Source organism: Pseudorca crassidens, chromosome 3 (genome assembly GCF_039906515.1).
Source record: "Pseudorca crassidens isolate mPseCra1 chromosome 3, mPseCra1.hap1, whole genome shotgun sequence".
NCBI lineage: Eukaryota > Metazoa > Chordata > Mammalia > Artiodactyla > Delphinidae > Pseudorca > Pseudorca crassidens.
Genome location: NC_090298.1, coordinates 135645885 through 135664398, shown reverse-complemented (window position 1 = coordinate 135664398; position 18514 = coordinate 135645885). Strand labels below are relative to the sequence as shown.

The following is an 18514-nucleotide window of genomic DNA, read 5'->3' as shown; positions in this document are numbered from 1 at the left end:
TTTATTACTTTTATTTTTTTACTTCTAATAATTATTTTTTATTTTGATAACTTTATTTTATTTTTCTTTCTTTTTTCTCCCTTTTGTTCTGAGTCGTGTGGCTGACAGGGTCTTGGTGCTCTGGCCAGCTGTCAGGCCTGTGCCTCTGAGGTGGGAGAGCCAAGTTCAGGACACTGGTACACCAGAGACCTCCCAGCTCCACATAATATCAAATGGTGAAACCTCTCCCAGAGATCTCCATCTCAATGCTAAGACCCAGCTTCACTCAACGACCAGCAAGCTACAGTGCTGGACACCCTATACCAAACAACCGGCAAGACAGGAACACAAACCCACCCACTGGCATACAGTCTGCCTAAAATCATAATAAGGTCACAGACACCCCAAAACACACCACTGGATGCGGTCCTGCCCACCAGAAAGACAAGATCCAGGCTCATCCTCCAAAACACAGGCACCAGTCGCTTCTACCAGGAAGCCTAAACAACCCACTGAAACAACCTTAACCACTGGGGGTAGACACCAAAAACAATGGGAACTATGAACCTGCAGCCTGCGAAAAGGACACCCCAAACCAAGTAAGTTAAGCAAAATGAGAAGACAGAGAAATGCACAGCAGATGAAGGAGCAAGGTAAAAACCCACCAGACCACACAAGTGAAGAGAAAATAGGCACTCTACCTGAAAAAGAATTCAGAATAATGATAGTAAAGATGATCCAAAATCTTGGAAATAGAATGGAGAAAACACAAGAAACGTTTAACAGCGACCTAGAAGACCTAAAGAGCAAACAAACAATGATGAAACACAATAAATGAAAATTTTAAATCTCTAGAAGGAATCAATTGCAGAAAAACTGAGGCAGAAGAACGGATAAGTGACCTGGAAGATAAAATAGTGGAAATAACGACTGCAGAGCAGAATAAACAAAAAAGAATGAAAAGAATTGAGGACAGTCTCAGAGACCTCTGGGACAACATGAAATGTGCCAAGATTTGAATTATAGGGTTCCCAGAAGAAGAAGAAAAAAAGAAAGGGACTGAGAAAATATTTGCAGAGATTATAGTTGAAAACTTCCCTAATATGGGAAAGGAAATAGTTAATCAAGTCCAGGAAGTGCAGAGAGCCCCAAACAGGATAAATCCAAAGAGAAACACACCAAGACACATATTAATTAAACAATTAAAAATTAAATACAATGAAAAAATATTAAAAGCAGCAAGGGAAAAGCAACAAATAACATATAAGAGAATCCCCATAAGGTTAACAGCTGCTCTTTCAGCAGAAACTCTGCAAGCCAGAAGGGAGTGGCAGGACATGTTTAAAGTGATGAAAGGGAATAACCTACAACCAAGATTACTCTACCAGCAAGGAACTCATTCAGTCGTCAGAGAAATTAAAACATTTACAGACAAGAAAAAGCTAAGAGATTTCAACACCACCAAACCAGCTTTACAACAAATGCTAAAGGAACTACTCTAGGCAGGCAACACAAGAGAAGGAAAAGACCTACAATAACAAACCCAAAATTAAGAAAGTGTGAATAGAAACATACATATCAATAATTACCTTAAATGTAAATGGATTAAATGTTCCAACAAAAAGACATAGACTGGCTGAATGGATACAAAAATGAGACCCGTATATATGCTGTCTACAATAGATTCACTTCAGACCTAGGGACACATACAGACTGAAAGTGAGGGGATAGAAAAAGATATTGCATGCAAATGGAAACCAAAAGAAAGCTGGAGTAGCTATTCTCATATCAGACAAAAGAGACTTTAAAATAAAGACTATTACAAGAGACAAAGAAGGACACTACATAATGATCAAGGGATCAATCCAAGAAGAAGATATAACTTTGTAAATATTTATGCGCCCAACATAGGAGGACATCAGTACATAAGGCACATGCTAACAGCCATAAAAAGGGAAATCGAGAGTAATACAATCATACTACAGGACTTTAACATCCCACTTTCACCAAGGGACAGATCATCCAAAATGAAAATAAATAAGGAAAAACAAGCTTTAAATGATACATTAAACAAGATGGACTTAATTGATATTTATAGGACATTACATCCCAAAACAAGAGAATACAATTTCTTCTCAAGTGCTCATGGAACATTCTCCAGGATAGACCATATCTTGGGTCACAAATCAAGCCTTGGTAAATTTAAGAAAATTGAAACCGTATCAAGTATCTTTTCCAACCACAGTGCTGTGAGACTACATATCAATTACAGGAAAATATCTGTAAAAATACAAACACATGGAGGCTAAACAATACACTGCTTAATAACCAAGAGATCACTGAAGAAATCAAAGAGTAAATTTAAAACTACCTAGAAAGATATGACAATGAAATTGCAATGTCCCAAATCATATGGGATGCAGCAAAAGCAGTTCTAAGAGGGAAGTGTATAGCAATACAATCCCACCTCAAGAAACAAGAAACATCTCAAATAAACACCCTAACCTTACACATAAAGCAATTAAAGAAAGAAGAGCAAAAGAAACCCCAAAGTTAGCAGAAGGAAAGAAATCATAATAAAGATCAGATCAGAAAAAAATGAAATAGAAATGAAGGAAATAATACCAAAGATCAATAAAACTAAAAGCTGTTTTTTTGAGAAGATAAACAAAATTGATAAACCATTAGCCAGACTCATCAAGAAAAAAGGGAGAAGACTCAAACCAATAGAATTAGAAATGAAAAAGGAGAAGTAGCAACAGACACTGCAGAAATACAAAGGATCATGAGAGATTACTACAAGCAACTCTATGCCAATAAAATGGACAACCTGGAAGAAATGGACAAATTCTTAGAAAAGCACAACCTTCCAAATCTGAACCAGGAAGAAATAGAAAATATAAACAGAGCAATCACAAGCACTGAAATTAAGACTGTGATTAAAAATCTTCCAAAAAACAAAAGCCCAGGACCCGATGGCTTCACAGGCGAATTCTATCAAACATTTAGAGAAAAGCTAACATCTATCTTTCTCAAACTCTTCCAAAATATAGCAGAGGGAGGAACACTCCCAAACTCAATCTACAAGGCCATGATCACCCTGATACCAAAACCAGACAAAGATGTCACAAAGAAAGAAAACTACAGGCCAATATCACTGAGGAACATAGATGTAAAAATCCTCCACAAAATACTAGCAGAATCCAACAGCACATTTAAAAGGATCATACATCATGATCAAGTGGGGTTTATTTCACGAATGCAAGTATTCTTCAATATATGCAAATCAATCAATGTGGTACACCATATTAACAAACTGAAGGAGAAAAACCATATGATCATCTCAATAAATGCAGCAAAAGCTTTTGACAAAATTCAACACACATTTATGATAAAACCCCTCTGGAAAGTAGGCATAGAGGGAACTAACCTCAACATAATAAAGGTCATATTGATAAACCCAGAGCCAACATCATTCTTAATGGTGAAAATCTGAAAGCATTTCCACTAAGATCAGGAAAAAGACAAGGTTGCCCACTCTCTCCACTATTATTCAACATACTTTTGTAAGTTTTAGCCACAGCAATCAGAGAAGAAAAAGAAATAAAAGGAATCGAAATCGGAAAAGAAGTAAAGCTGTCACTGTTTGCAGATGACATGATACTATACATAGAAAATCCTAAAGACACTACCAGAAAACTACTAGAGCTAATCAATGAATTTGGTAATGTAGCAGGATACAAACTTAAGGCACAGAAATCTCTGGCATTCCTATACACTAATGATGAAAAATCCGAAAGAGAAATTAATGAAACACCTCCATTTACCATTGCAACAAATAGAATAAAATACCTAGGAATAAACCTACCTATGGAGACAAAAGACCTGTATGCAGAAAACTACAAGACACTGATGAAAGGAATTAAAGATGATACAAACAGATGGAGAGATATACCATGTTGTTGGATTGGAAGAATCAACATTGTGAAAACGACTATACTACCCAAAGCAATCTACAGATTCAATGCAATCCCTTTCAAACTACCAATGGCATGTTTCACAAAATAGAACAAAAAATTTCACAGTTTTTATGAAATCACAAGAGACCCTGAATATCCAAAGCAATCTTGAGAAAGAAAAACTGAGCAGGAGGAATCAAGCTCCCTGACTTCAGATTATACTACAAAGCTACAGTAATCAAAACAGTATGGTACTGGCACAAAAACAGGAATATAGATCAATGGAACAGGATAGAAAGCCCAGAGATAAATCCACACACATATGGTCACCTTATCTTTGATAAAGGAGGCAAGAATATACAATGGATAAAAGACAGCCACTTCAATAAGTGGTACTGGGAAAACTGGACAGCTACATGTAAAAGAATGAAATTAGAGCACTCCCTAACACCATATACAAAAATAAACCCAAAATGGATTAAAGACCTAAATATAAGGCCAAACATTATAAAACTCTTAGAGGAAAACATAGGCAGAACACTCTATGACAGAAATCACAGCAAGATCCTTTTTGACCCACCTCCTAGAGAAATGGAAATAAAAATAAACAAGTGGGACCTAATGAAACTTAAAAGCTTTTGGACAGCAAAGGAAACCATAAACAAGACAAAAAGACTACCCTCTGAAGAGGAGAAAATATTTGCAAATGAAGCAACTGGCAAAGGATTAATCTCCAAAATTTACAAGCAGCTCATGCAGCTCAATCTCAAAAAAACAAACAACCCAATCCAAAAATGGGCCGAAAACCTAAATGACATTTCTCCAAAGAAGACATACAGCTTTCCAACAAACACATGAAAGGATATGGAGCATCACTAATCATTACAGAGATGCAAATCAAAACTACAATGAGGTATCACCTCACACCAGTCAGAATGGCCATCATCAAAAAATCAACAAACGATAAATGATGGAGAGGGTCTGGTGAAAGGGAACCCTCTTGCACTGTTGGTGGGAATGTAAACTGATACAGTCACTATGGAAAACAGTATGCAGGTTCCATAAAAAACTAAAAATAGAACAACCATACAACCTAGCAATCCCACTACTGGGCATATACCCTGAGAAACTGATAATTCAAAAAGAGTCATGTACCACAATGTTCACTGCAGCTCTATTTACAATAGGCATGTCATGGAACAACCTCTGTGTCCATCGACAGATGAATGGATAAAGAAGATGTGGTGCATACATACAATGGAATATTACTCAGCCATAAAAAGAAACTAAATTGCATTATTTGTAGTGAGGTGGATGGACTTAGAGTCTGTCATACAGAGTGAACTCAAAAAGAGAGAAACAAAAACCGTATGCTAGCACATATATATGGAATCTAAAAAACAACAACAACAACAAAAAACGGTTATGAAGAACCTAGGGGCAGGACAGGAGTAAAGACACAGATGTAGAGAATGGACTTGAGGACATGGGAAGGGGGAAGGGTAACCTGGGACGAAGTGAGAAAGTGGCATGGACTTATATATACTATATATACTATCAAATGTAAAATAGATAGCTAGTGGGAAATATCCACATAGCACAGGGAGATCAGCTCAGTGTTTTGTGACCACCTAGAGGGTGGGATAAGTAGGGTGGGAGGGAGACGCAAGAAGGAGGAGATATGGTGATATATGTATATGTATAGCTGATTCACTTTGTTATAAAGCAGAAACTAACACACCATTGTAAAGGAATTATACTCCAATAAAGATGTTTAAAAAAACATCCTTTATCTGGTAAAGTTGTCCTTTAGATATGAAGGAGAAATAACTACTTTCCCAGACAAACAAAAGCTGTGGGAGTTCTCAACCACGGGATCTACCTTGCAAGAAATTCTGAAAGAAGCAGAAATGGAAAGGAGGTGAGAAGGCATAGAGTGGCTGCATGGAAAAAAAGACCCAACTATATACTGTACACAAGAGGCTTTATACACTTTAGCTCCAAAGGCACACATAGGCTCAAAGTGGTTAGAAGAAGATATCCCATGCAAATGGAATTCAAAAGAAAGTGGGTAGCTATATATATATATATATATATATATATATATATATATATATATATATATATATATATATGTAAAATACAAAATAGACTTCAAGCCAAAAACAGGAATAAGAGACAAAAGGGTCTTTATATAATGATAATGAGCTCAATACATCAAGAATATATAACAATTGTAAATATATATGCACCCAACATAGGAGCACCTAAATGTATTAAGCAAATACATTAAGCAAATACTAACTGATCTGAAATGAGAAATAGACAATAATACAATAATAAAAGGGCAATTCAATACCTCACTCTCAGCAATGGATAGATCATTGACAAAGAAAAACCAAAAGAAAATGTTTAAACCGAACCAGACTTTAGAACAATAAACTTACAGACATATATAAAACATTCCATCCAACAGCTGCAGAATACACATTTTTCACAAATGCACATGGAACATTCTCCAAGATAAAGCATATAAGACACAAAACAAGTCTTAGTAAATTTTAGAAGCTTGAAAGCATTCTCTTTTCTGACCACATTTGTATGAAACTAGAAATCAGCAAAAGGAAAGCTAGAGAATTTACAAATATGTGGAAACTAAACAACACACCTTTAAAAAACAAAAGAAATCAAAAGGGAAATTTAAAAATATCTCAAAACAACTGCAAAAGGAAGTACAACATACCAAGTCCTATGGGATGCTGCAAAAGCAGTTCTGAGAGGAAAGTTTAAAGCAATAACTGCATATACTATGAAACTAGAAAAAAAAATTAAATAACCTAACTTTAAACCACAAGAGCATAAAAAGAAGAAAAATTAAGCACAGGATCAGGAGAATGAAGGAAATAATAAATATCAGAGCAAAATAAATAATACAGCAACCAGAAAAACAATGGAAATGATGAAAAAACTAAGAGCTGACTTTTAAAGATAAACTAAATTGACAAATCTTCAGCTAAACTAACTTAAATAATGAGAAAGAAGACTCAAATAATAAAATTAGAAGTGAAAGAGGAGACATTACAATTGATATTACATCAATACGTAGAATCATAAGAGACTACTATGAATAGTTATACACCAACAAATTAGATAACATAGAAGAAATGGATAAATGTTTAGAAACACACAACCTACTAATGCTGATTCAGGGAAAAAAAATAGAAAATCTGAACAGAACAATAACAAGTAAAGAGATTGAGTAAGTACTCAAAACCTCCCAACACAGAAAACCCCAGGACTAAACAACTTCACTGGTGAATTCTACCATACATTTTAAAAAGAATAAATGCCAATCCTTCTCAAGCCCTTCCAAGAAATTGAAGATGAGGGAACACTTCCGAACTCATTCTACAAGATCAACATTACCCTGTTACCAAAACCAGATAAAGACTCTACAAAAAAACAAAACTACAGACCAATATCCCTGAGGAATGTAGATGCAAAAAATTTCAACAAAATATTTGCAAACTGAATTCCAGAACACATTAAAAGGATTATGTACCATGACCAACTGGAATTTACCTCTGGGATGCAAGGATGGTTCAACATATACAAATCAATAAATGTAATATATCACGTTAATAAAATGAAAAAAATAACATGATCATCACAATAGAGTCAGAAAAAGCATCTGACAAAATACAACAGATAATAAATTTTATGTTATGTGTTTTACCACCTTTTTTAAAAAAGACATAATAGCCTGGCAATCAATGAAGTCTTGTAGACAAAGTCATTTTCATGGTTCATTTGAAAAGTTTCAATGTTGTGCATGCTTCCATAGTTTGGTGTACTAAGTTTTGTTTCGTTTTTAATTTTGTCTAGTTTCTCAACAACTAGAAGAATTTTGAAATGTCATCCAGAATAACCAGGACACCTTTCATATCCTTTCTAGTTAAAAGATTCATGAATGGTTCTGCAGTACTAGAGTAGACAAGGTAGACAATCTGTTCAAGTGCTTCCCCAATTGTGGGATTGGTGATAGACCATAGTTTCATTTTGTACCTTAAAGTCTTCCTTTGGGAATATGCCAACAAGGAATGTCATCTGGCCTTGACTGCCAGTTGTGATACTTGATATTGTCTACAGTCTTCTACTGTGTTAGTTTTGGCATCATTTAGTGGCCTGGGATAGACTGCACATGCTCCTACATCAATCATACATCAATTACAACCTGCGACCAAACATCTGTCTAAGTGTAAATATTTCCTTTAGCTCTTAAGAGAGGAATCACAATTGGCCATTCTGTAGCTTCTGGAAGCTTCACAAACTGTTTTCACAACCATTCAATTAATTGATTTGGACCATCAGTAAGATAAAAAACACCTGGTTAATATTTCAGGATCATCATGATGCAAGAGATGAAAACTGAAGAGTAGAATTTGATGAACAAACTTCTCCTTAAGAAGAAGGAGAAGTTTTAAAGTATCCAGGCTAGATTTCTAAAGATGGAAATAATGCACCAAAGGTATAAACATTTTTTAATGTTCACTCTGAAAGTATTTCAAACCTACAAAACAGTTCCAGGGGTACAGATAGTTCCCTTTTACCAGTCTTCCCCAGATGCTGACATCCTGCATAACCACAGTACAGTTGTCAAAGCCAGGAAATTAATATTTATAAAACAGTATAACTATGGATCTTATTCAAGTTTCACCAATTGTCCCACTAATGTTCTTTTTGAAAGCTTTTTTGTGGAACCTGGCGAGTATCACACATCACATTTGTTATACTTCCTTGGTCTCATCTAATTGTGGACAGATCCTCATTTTCTTTGTCTTTTACAGCCTCAACACTTTCAAAAGGTATTCAACTGTTTTGTGGAATGTCCCTCAGTTTGCGTTTGTCTCATGTTTTCTCATGATGTAGAATGCAGGCTGTACATTCTGGGCAGGAATATCACAGTGTACCTACCATACCTGGGGAGAGTGGGGTAGGACACATGATGTCTCTATCTCAATACTGGGGGTATTAACTTTGACTGCTTGGTTGTGGTGGTGTGCCTGATTTCTCCACTAAGCAGTTTCTGTTTATTCCCCCTGGATATCTTGTGAGGAAATGCTTTGCCCTCCTAAGTTTAGCATCTACTGACAGTTCTTGCCTGCAAAATTACTGCTGTGGTGTTTGCCAAATAGCAGTATTTTATTTCCATCCTTCCTTCTACATTTATAATTGGGATTCCACTGAAGGGAGGATCTGCCCCTTTTATTTACGTATTCACATCACAATGGACCAAACATTTCCTTTTCTATGGGTATGAACAATTTTTAAGATTTTGGATGGACCTGATAAATTGCCTTCAGAAAGAGTGTACAGATTTACACTCCCTCAGGTACTACATGAGTCTGTCACCTTTCTACACCCATACCAACAGTAATTATGTACAAATAAATTCACTTGTTTAAAAAAAGGATATCTAGTAATTACTTACCTTTGCAGTTTATTGCCTCTTATGTATCTTCACTGTTCATTTGTTTTTCATCTTCCATCATTTGTTATTTTATATAACATTGCACATTTTACCCTTGTCACCTATGTGTTTACGAGATCTTTTTGCACTGAGGATATTATTACAAATGGAATTATTTGTAACATATTTTCTCAGTTTCTCTGCATTTTACCTTTACTAATGAATGTCAATTTTACAGTTTTATATGGTCAAATATATTGATGTGTTTCTTTTTCATTTGTGCTGTTGTAGAAAGTTCTTTACCAAATAAAGACACTCAACATGCTCTCTTAGATTTTTGATTAAGTCCAAATTTTTATATGTATTTCTTTTATTCTTCTGGATTATATTCCACTAGGCTTTCTAACATAAACTTTTTTCTTTGTTTCAGTATTTTCCCCCAAAGTTCAGGAATTTTTAAAGGTAGAATTTAAATCACTGGGAAAATATATATATAACTTTTAATATTAATATGATGCTAACCATCCATTTGGGGGAAAAAACTCCCTACTTCACACTATTTATAAAAATGGATTCCACATGGATATGTGTATTAGAAAAATATTTTTTATCAAGAAAATACAAACTCTACAAATCTAGTCAGCTGGATAAATACATGGCAGATTATCTGTCCCTGGACAGTTTGCTAGCATTAAATTAAAGTGAAATAAATATGATTAAGATATCCTTCATCATATTGATACAATATTGCCTATATCTTAGATTATAACTGAGAGCATACACTATAAAATCTTTTTACTGTTCACGAAAGTTTCTCTTAAGTTTTTGGTTACGTTCAAGTTTCCTTATCAGGACAGCTATACCCCAAAGCAAGATTTTTATTTGAATAAAAAAGGGCCCATAAGTTGAAATAAAAAACAGTATAAAATATATATTTATAAACATTTATGATTACTAACATAAATATTAATTTATATTACATGTAGGCATAACAGAAGATGATAAAAAGATAACTGTAAGGAAGACGAGGAAGAATACAAAACCAAATCAGGGATTCAGGTCTCTTTTTGTCAACACAACACACAAAGGCCCCAAATGCTATATGTAATTAGCTGTAAACATCTCATAACAAACCAAACATCCAGGGGGCTCCCTCTGCCCAGGATGCATTACCGGATGTGGTACGCCCTGAAGCACTTGGCATGGACACCCTTCTGGCACTTCTCACAGCGGGTGTTGGTCTGTGAGTGGCACAGGGCACACCGGGTCCTCTTGTCCTGGTGGATGATCCAGTGCCCAATCATGTCAAAGCGGCTCTCGGTTTCCAGCCGCCTGCTTCGCCTCCCTTGGGATGATGTATCGGCGTTGCTCTCTAGGTACACGCAGGCCACGTATCTCCGGAAGGCCAGAAGGTCCACCTGGGCATCATGGCAGCATATCCTGTGCAGCTGCCATGCATTGTTAAGAGCAGCGTCAATAACATAGCCAATGAAACTCGAGTACCACTTCATACCCCGGATCTTCACCTTGTACTTGGTGATGTTCTGGTCCATGCGGCCGACACCCCCGACCTTCTCCTGGTACAGCCTCAGCAGGGATGGCTGATGAACCTGGGCCTGCGTCTTGGCTGCTCCCGAGTGATGGCTGGTCAGCCCTGCTGGCTCTATGCCCACAGCGTTGGAGCAGATGTTGACCACACTGCTATCATGCCAGCGGCACACGATGATCTCCTCACTCTCATCAACTCTGTAATCAAACGAACCCCTCTTCATTCTCTTCAGTTCTTTGGGATCTTTAAGGGGACATCGTTCAGTTCTGTACTCACGAACAGTTCCTGTGGCCTTCACTCCTTTCTTCCTTAAAATGGACATCAATTTGACACTTGTAAAAACCTTGTCAAAAAATATGTGGTATGGCAGACACCCACGTGTCTGAAGTGCATCCACAAATTTCACCACCATACTGCCTCCTAGGTCCAGGCCCCTGTCTGGCTTAGTGAACAGTGTGCCCTGTGAGGGCTCGAACCACACCAAATAGCCCCTGCTGGTCGTCCCACACCAGATCTTGTAGCCCAGCCGCACAGGTTTCCCCGCAGGCAGACGCTTGGACCCCCGGTGTCCAAAGTACTCACACATAGACTCGCCAAAGCTGTAGAACTCTTCCAAGGGTGCATGCTTCTGGAAATTGTAGTTCATGCGGACAATGAGAGGCCTCACCTTGGCAAACCTATCACTTTCATCAAGCTCATTGTTATCTGCAAAATGCAGGTATGAGAAGATCAGTTCAAATCTGTCCCTTCTAATTGCATCAGCCACAAGATGATGATGTGAATCAGGGGATGTTTCCCAAAACATCCTTCTCCTTGGATAGGAGATATACCCACTTAAAATCAAAATGCCCAAAACACACTTCAATTCCTGAGCTGTGAGACCCAGGTTGACATTCTTCTGCCAAGCATAACGATTGGTTTCATTAACAATAAAATTAATTGTTCCTTCATCAAAAAACAATTCAAAGAGGCCTACAGGACTCAGTTCCTGGCTTTTGAGATCCTCCATATGAGGATCCGATGCTGTCCAACTGGTGAAGTCCGGGCAGATATCTCTTTTGGTCCAAACATGTTGAGGTTCCACTCCTGCCTTTTGCTTCTTCATGGCTGGCTGCAGCTGCAGGTCATCATCATCCTCCCCGGTGCCAGAGTCCTCAGGCACAACAAAGGCATGCAGCACATTGCCAGGCAGGAGGGTTCCTCGCCGGCCATCTTCATCACCCGAGTCCTCATCAGTGAAGTCCCCTGAAGCATTGTTGGGCGGTGCAATGAAGATCTCCTCCCTACTCTGGCCAGACTCCTCCTCCTCCAGAGCATTCAGAACCTCAAGCAACTTCATGGACTTCAGCTTTGAGCCGGTTCTTCTCCCGGTAGTGAGGCTGCTGCGATGACAGGAAACAGAATGAAGAGAGGCCATGCAGGAAAGCCAGTGCTTCAGCAGAAAACTCCACTAAAGCATTGCCCAAGAGGAGGGCACTCCCACTGCAACAGCATCTTGGACCTAACACCGTAAGTCACAGTGCCAGATAAGTGAATTTTCCAGACAAACACAAATTATTCATCTAAGTGCAGAAGTATTTTAATGAAGGGAGACATTCTAAAGAGGTATTCCATACTTCCTTTCCTTCTTAAATAAAGTGTCTGAATAGAGGATCCCCTCTAGTGATGAATCCAGGTGCCACTGTTATCACCTGGTTAACAGTAACTGTCAATGGGAAGGCTCGGCTGCTGAAGTGACATCCACCGATGTCTCCTGACTCAGTGGCCCTAGCAGCTCTGCTTTCATGCTTCTGCCTTATCTGTCTCTTCCCTTTTTCTTATTCACTTGGCATATATAAGTTTCCTCACTTCCCCAATTCTCAAACTCTCCATACTTGAACTCTCACTACCCAAATTCAGGACCTAAACAGATTCAGACAGATCTTCACAAAGCTCCCTCAACATCTGATATCCTACTGCATACTAACTGCTAAATAGATTTGGAAACACGGAAACCCCTGCTATTCTAACTCTCCCTGTACATGTAGGAACCAAATGCAAGAGATATTTGTATTTAGTGGGCACCAACCACGAGCAGGTGCTGCCCAGGGGCTGGCAGTGAGCACACTCCACTCCCTGACCTGCATAGCACTTGTTTCCAAATGGAGGAGACAGATGACACATCAACAAACACGCAGCTATGCAGGACGGCATCAGGTAGTGATGAGGGCCATCCTGAATAAGGGACAGAGAGTGCAGCAAAGGAACAGGGCTGGGGGTGCTACTTTAGACATATGATGAGGGAAGGCTCACAGGGCAGATGGCCTGGAGAGGCGGAGTGAGCCTTGCAGACAGCTGGAGACTGGGTGTCCCAGAGGGAGAGAAAGAACTGTACGTACAGGTGCGAGGCCCTGTGGTTGAAGGGACTTGATATCTATGAACAGCAAGGAGGTTAGTGACACTGCAGATGTAGTGAGGGGAGGAGAGTAGAGCAGAGGTGGCTGCGTCCAGGGCCAAGGCCCCACAGGGTTCCAGAGGTCCTGATCAGGACTTCCAGTTGTATTCAGTTATCACAGGAAGCCCCTGAGGGGATGGAACAGGACAGTGAGGGGTCAAATACATTACTCTGGCTGAGAACAGACTGGACTTGGGAAGGTGGACACTGCTGCTGCCCTATGCCTTGGCCTCTGCATGAGAAAAGCCGTGTACCAGAGGGAGGATGCAGGCTTTACCACAAAGGCTATTTCTCTGCCTGCTCTTAGGCTTTGGAGTTTAAGCTGCATTAGAGATTCACTCCAACCTCACTTCCAGGACACTGACTCCACCAGCCACCCCTGCTGGAGGCTAGAGCACAAGAAGTCTGACCTCTGGGGAGATGAGGTATGCCTCAAGCTCTCCATGGCCAGCCAGAAAGGGAGAGGAAACCTGAAGCTCTTCCTTTCCATGGACCTCGAACTAAGACACGTTCTCAAAGGGTAACAGCCATCTTCATGCCTCCCCTGGTCTACAGCAGCAGATCCAGGCCTGCCCAGCCACAATCTCTGCTAGTCTCACCACTCAAACAGGCCCTCAAACACCTCTGTGCATACCTGCTCAAACCCTTGGAGTGAGAAAGCCTGCAGGAACTGAGGCAGCCCCACAGACAACCATCTTGTGTCTTGAAAGATGAGGAAAGTAAATCATGTTTTTAGATCAAGTGCAGAACTAGAGCTACACAGCTGCACCCGTACTGTACCATACACACGCCTTTGTCTGCCTTGTCTTTTCTCCAATCTTCCTCTCTTCTCTCCCTCCTTGGTGCTTCATAGACACCAAGTGCTTAGGGTGGGCAGCAGGACTGAGAACTGAAAATGTTATAGACTTAGTCTTTCAAAAGCAGAGAAGTAAATATAGTTAGCCTTGAATAACATGGGTTTGAACTATGTGAGTCCACTTATACATAGATTTTTTTCGGTACATACGTCCTGGAGTACTACATGATCCTCAGTGGGTTGGAACTGCCAGTGCAGAGGGCCCGATTATAAAGTTATACACAGATTTTCAAATGCGAAGAGTCAGCACCCCTAATCCCCATGTGTTCAAGAGGCAACTGTACTTGCATAAAGCCTTTCAACAAACATTACTCCTACCTTGATGATGAAGCCATGGTATATTGTGAACATGAGCTTGTCTTTACTTGTAGAGTCTAAGAATCTGTAAGACAACAGAAGTCAGTTTTAAGAAATCATATCTTAATTAGCAAAGGAATAGGACCTTCTCTACCATTTAAGGGGAAAAAAATCTCAAGATTCACTATCAACCAGAGGGAAATGGATCAAGTACACACAGGAAATGAGGTGTAGTTGACTGGCTAGTCAGAGGGAAAAAGAACAAGCTCCCCCATCTCACACCTCACAACAAAATACATTCTAGAGCGGGGTTTCCCACAGTCATAACTATTGGCATTTTGTTTCTCGTGGGGGGGGTGTCCTATGTATTATGTGATGTTTAACAGCATCCCAGGCCTCCATCTACTAGATACCAATAGAACAACTACCCCACTAGTTGTGAAAAACGAAAAGGTTTCTAGACAAATGTCCTCTGGTGGGGAGAGTAGGAGGTAAAATCTCCCCTGGTTGAAGACTACATACTGTCCTACATCAGCACTGCCAATAGACCTTGCCACAATGATAGAAATGTTTTATATCAGTGCTGTCCAATATGGTAGCCATGAGCCACATATGGGTATTAACCACTGGATATATGGCTAGTGTGACTGAGAAATTGAATTTTTAATTTTATGTAATTTTAAGTAATTCAAATTTAAACAGTCACATGTAGTGGCTACTATATTAGATAGCGAAGTCCTAGATGTATTAAGTATTAATTGCAAAAAAGCAAAACTTTTAAAGTATATTAATGACCACAGAGGGAAACGTTTCTTATAGAAAACACAGAAACTTAAAGGAAGGTGGATAATTTTAACTACATCAAACTTCCAACAAACCTGTAGTAGGCAGAAGGCCCAAAGGACCCTAAATAGGTTGAACTCAAATAGGGCTACACCAAGACACATTATAATTAAATTGTCAAAAGTCTAAGACAAAGAAAGAATTTGGAAAGCAGCAAGAAAAAGAGAAATTACATACAGGGGAATCCCTATAAGACTAGTAGCAGATTTTTCAACAGAAACTTTTCAGACCAGGAGAGAATGGGATGATATATTGAAAATGTAGAAAGAAAAAACTATCAACTAAGAATGTTATTCCCAGCAAGCTGTCCTTCAAAACTGAAGAAGACATAAAGACTTTCACAAGCAAACAAAAGCAGAGGGTGTTCGTACCACAAGACCTGCTTTAAAATAAATGCTAAAAGGAATTCTTCAAGTAGAAGTAAAAGGGCACTAATTATATCATAAAATCATATGAAGAGAGTGTAAAACTCATTGGTAATGGTAACTATAAAGTCAGTCAGGTAATAGGGGTGTATAATTCACTAACAACTCTAGATTTAAAGTTAAAAGTTAATGCATATATGTAGATTCTAGAAAAATGGTACCGATGAACCGGTTTGCAAGGCAGAAATAGAGACACAGATGTAGAGAACAAATGTATGGACACCAAGGGGAGAAAGCAGGGGGAGGGGAGTGGAGGGATGGGATGAACTGGGAGATTGGGATCGACATATATACACTAATATGTATAAAGTAGATAACTAATAAGAACCTGCTGTATAGCACAGGGAACTCTACTTCATTTTACTGTACAGTAGAAACTAACATAACATTGTAAAACAACTATACCCCAATTTAAAAACAAAGGAAAAAATAACATTCTAAAACAACTATAACTACAATAATCTGTTATAAGATACATACTATAAGAAATATGTAAACTGTAGCATCAATAATCTAAAATGTAAGGGGGAGGAGAAGTAAAAGAGTAAAGTTTAGAAATGTTATAGAAGTTAAGGTGTTACCAGTTTAAAATAGGGTGCTATCATTTCAAGATTTTATGTAAACCTCATGACAAACACAAAAGAAAAACTTATTGTAGTTACACAAAAGAATATGATAAAGAAGTCAAGGCATAATGATACAATAATTCATCAAATCATAAAGGAACACAACAGGAACAGAAGAAACAAAGGATTTATAAAACAGAAAACGATGAACAAAATAAAAACAGTTAGTCCTTACCCATCAATAATTACTTTAAATGTAAATTCATTAAATTATCTAACCAAAAGCCACGGAATGGCTTAATGGATAAAAAAGTAAGATCCAATGATATGCTACTGACAAGATACTCACTTGACCTTTAAATATACATATAAGCTGAGTGTAAAAGGATGGAAAAAGATATTTCAAGCAAGTAGTAACCAAAAAAAAAAAAAGAAAGCAGGGGTAGCTATACTTATGTCAGTCGAAATTAACTTTACTAAAATGGAAACAAGAAAATAAGATAATTACACAATGAAAAACAACAATCCATCAAAAGATATAACAATTGTAAATATTTAAGCACTAAATATTTGAGCACCTAAATATATAAACCAAATACTAAGAGAACAAAAAGGAGAAATAAATGGCAATAAAGAGTGGGGGACTTTAATATCCCACTGTCAACAATGGTAGGTCATTCAGACAAAGAATCAATAAGGAAACATCAGACTTGAATGCCACTATAGACCAAACGCACATAAAAGACATATACAGAACATTCTATTCAACAATAGAAAAATATACATTCTTCTTAAGCACACATAGAACATTTACTGGGATGTTAAATGTTAGGCCACAAAAAAAGTCTTAGCAAATTCAACAAGACCAAAATCATACTAAGTATCTTTCCTGAACACAGTGGTATAAAGCTAGAAATCAGTAACAGGAGGAAAACTGAAAAACTCAAGAATGCATAAAAATAATTCTCCTGCACAACCAACGTAGCAAATAAGAATTAAAAGGAAACTAAAAAGTATCTTAAAACAAACAAAATTGGAAACACAATATACGAAAACAGGGGATGTTAGCAAAAGCAGCTCTAAGAGGGAACTTTATAGCCATAAACACATACAGAACGAAAAGACAACTATCTCTAATAAATAACCCAACTTTACACCTCAAGGAACTAGAAAAAAGAACAAACTAAGCTTAAAGTTAGCAGAAGGAAGGAAACAATAAAGATTAGAGCAGAAATAACTAAAGGAGAGAAGAAAAATTGAGAAAAGATTAACAAAACTAAGAGTTTGTTCTTTGAAAAGACAAACAAAATTGACAAACCTTTAGCTAAACTATCCAAGAAAAAAAAAAAACCCAACAAAATTATAAATCAAAGAGGAGACATTACAACTGATACCACAGAAATACAAAGGATCTGTGCACCTGAAACGATCACATTGTTAATCAGCTATACTCCAGTACAAACTAAAAAGTTAAAAAAAAAATACAAAGGATCAGAGGGTAGTAGGAACATTTATCTGCCAACACACTGGACAATGTAGAAGAAATGGATAATTCTTAGAAACAAAAAATATACCAAGACTGAATCAAGAATAAAGAGAAAAAGTGAACGAACCAGTTACTAGTAAGGAGACTGAATCAGTACCCAAAGCTTGCCAACAAAGAAAAGCCCAGGACCAGATGGATTCAAGGTGAATTTTACCAAACATTTAAAGAATTAATGCCAATTCTTCCCAAACTCTTCCAAAATATCAAAGAGAAGGGAACACCCCTAAACTCATTTACAAGGTCAGTATTACCATGATACCACAGCCAGAATAAGGACATTACAAGGAAGGAAAACTACAGACAAATATCCTTGATGAAAACAGATGCAAAAATTCTAAATAATATACTATCGCACCAAATTCAACAGTACATTAAATGATCAAATGGGGTTTATCACAGGAATGCAAGGATTCTTCAATATATGCAAATCAATCAATGTGATATGCCATATTAACAAATTGAAGGATAAAAACAATACGATGATCTCAATAGATGCAGAAAAAGCTTTCAACAAAATTCAACAGCCATTTATGATAAAAATTCTCCAGAAAGTAGACTAGAGGGAACCTGCCTCAACATAATACAGGCCA

At 37.8% G+C, this 18514-nt stretch overlaps 1 protein-coding gene across 6 annotated transcripts in view; it reads right to left on the bottom strand.

The window, feature by feature from the left end:
- Window positions 1–10270: 10270 nt before the first annotated feature.
- The window catches only part of PGBD2 (piggyBac transposable element derived 2), a 29809-nt gene continuing 21565 nt past the window's right edge, over window positions 10271–18514 (bottom strand). For 3 of the 6 annotated variants that reach the window (XM_067732448.1, XM_067732446.1, XM_067732447.1), the window contains exons 2-3: window positions 14566–14629; window positions 10271–12339 (exon numbers count right to left, since the gene is read on the bottom strand). In XM_067732448.1, coding sequence (XP_067588549.1) covers window positions 10578–12339; window positions 14566–14582 — 1779 coding nt within the window. In that variant the 5' untranslated portion in view covers window positions 14583–14629 and the 3' untranslated portion in view covers window positions 10271–10577. Of the gene's footprint in view, window positions 12459–14565; window positions 14630–18514 lie in introns of all 6 variants that reach the window. The other 3 variants (XM_067732450.1, XM_067732449.1, XM_067732445.1) reach the window with 2 other exon arrangements.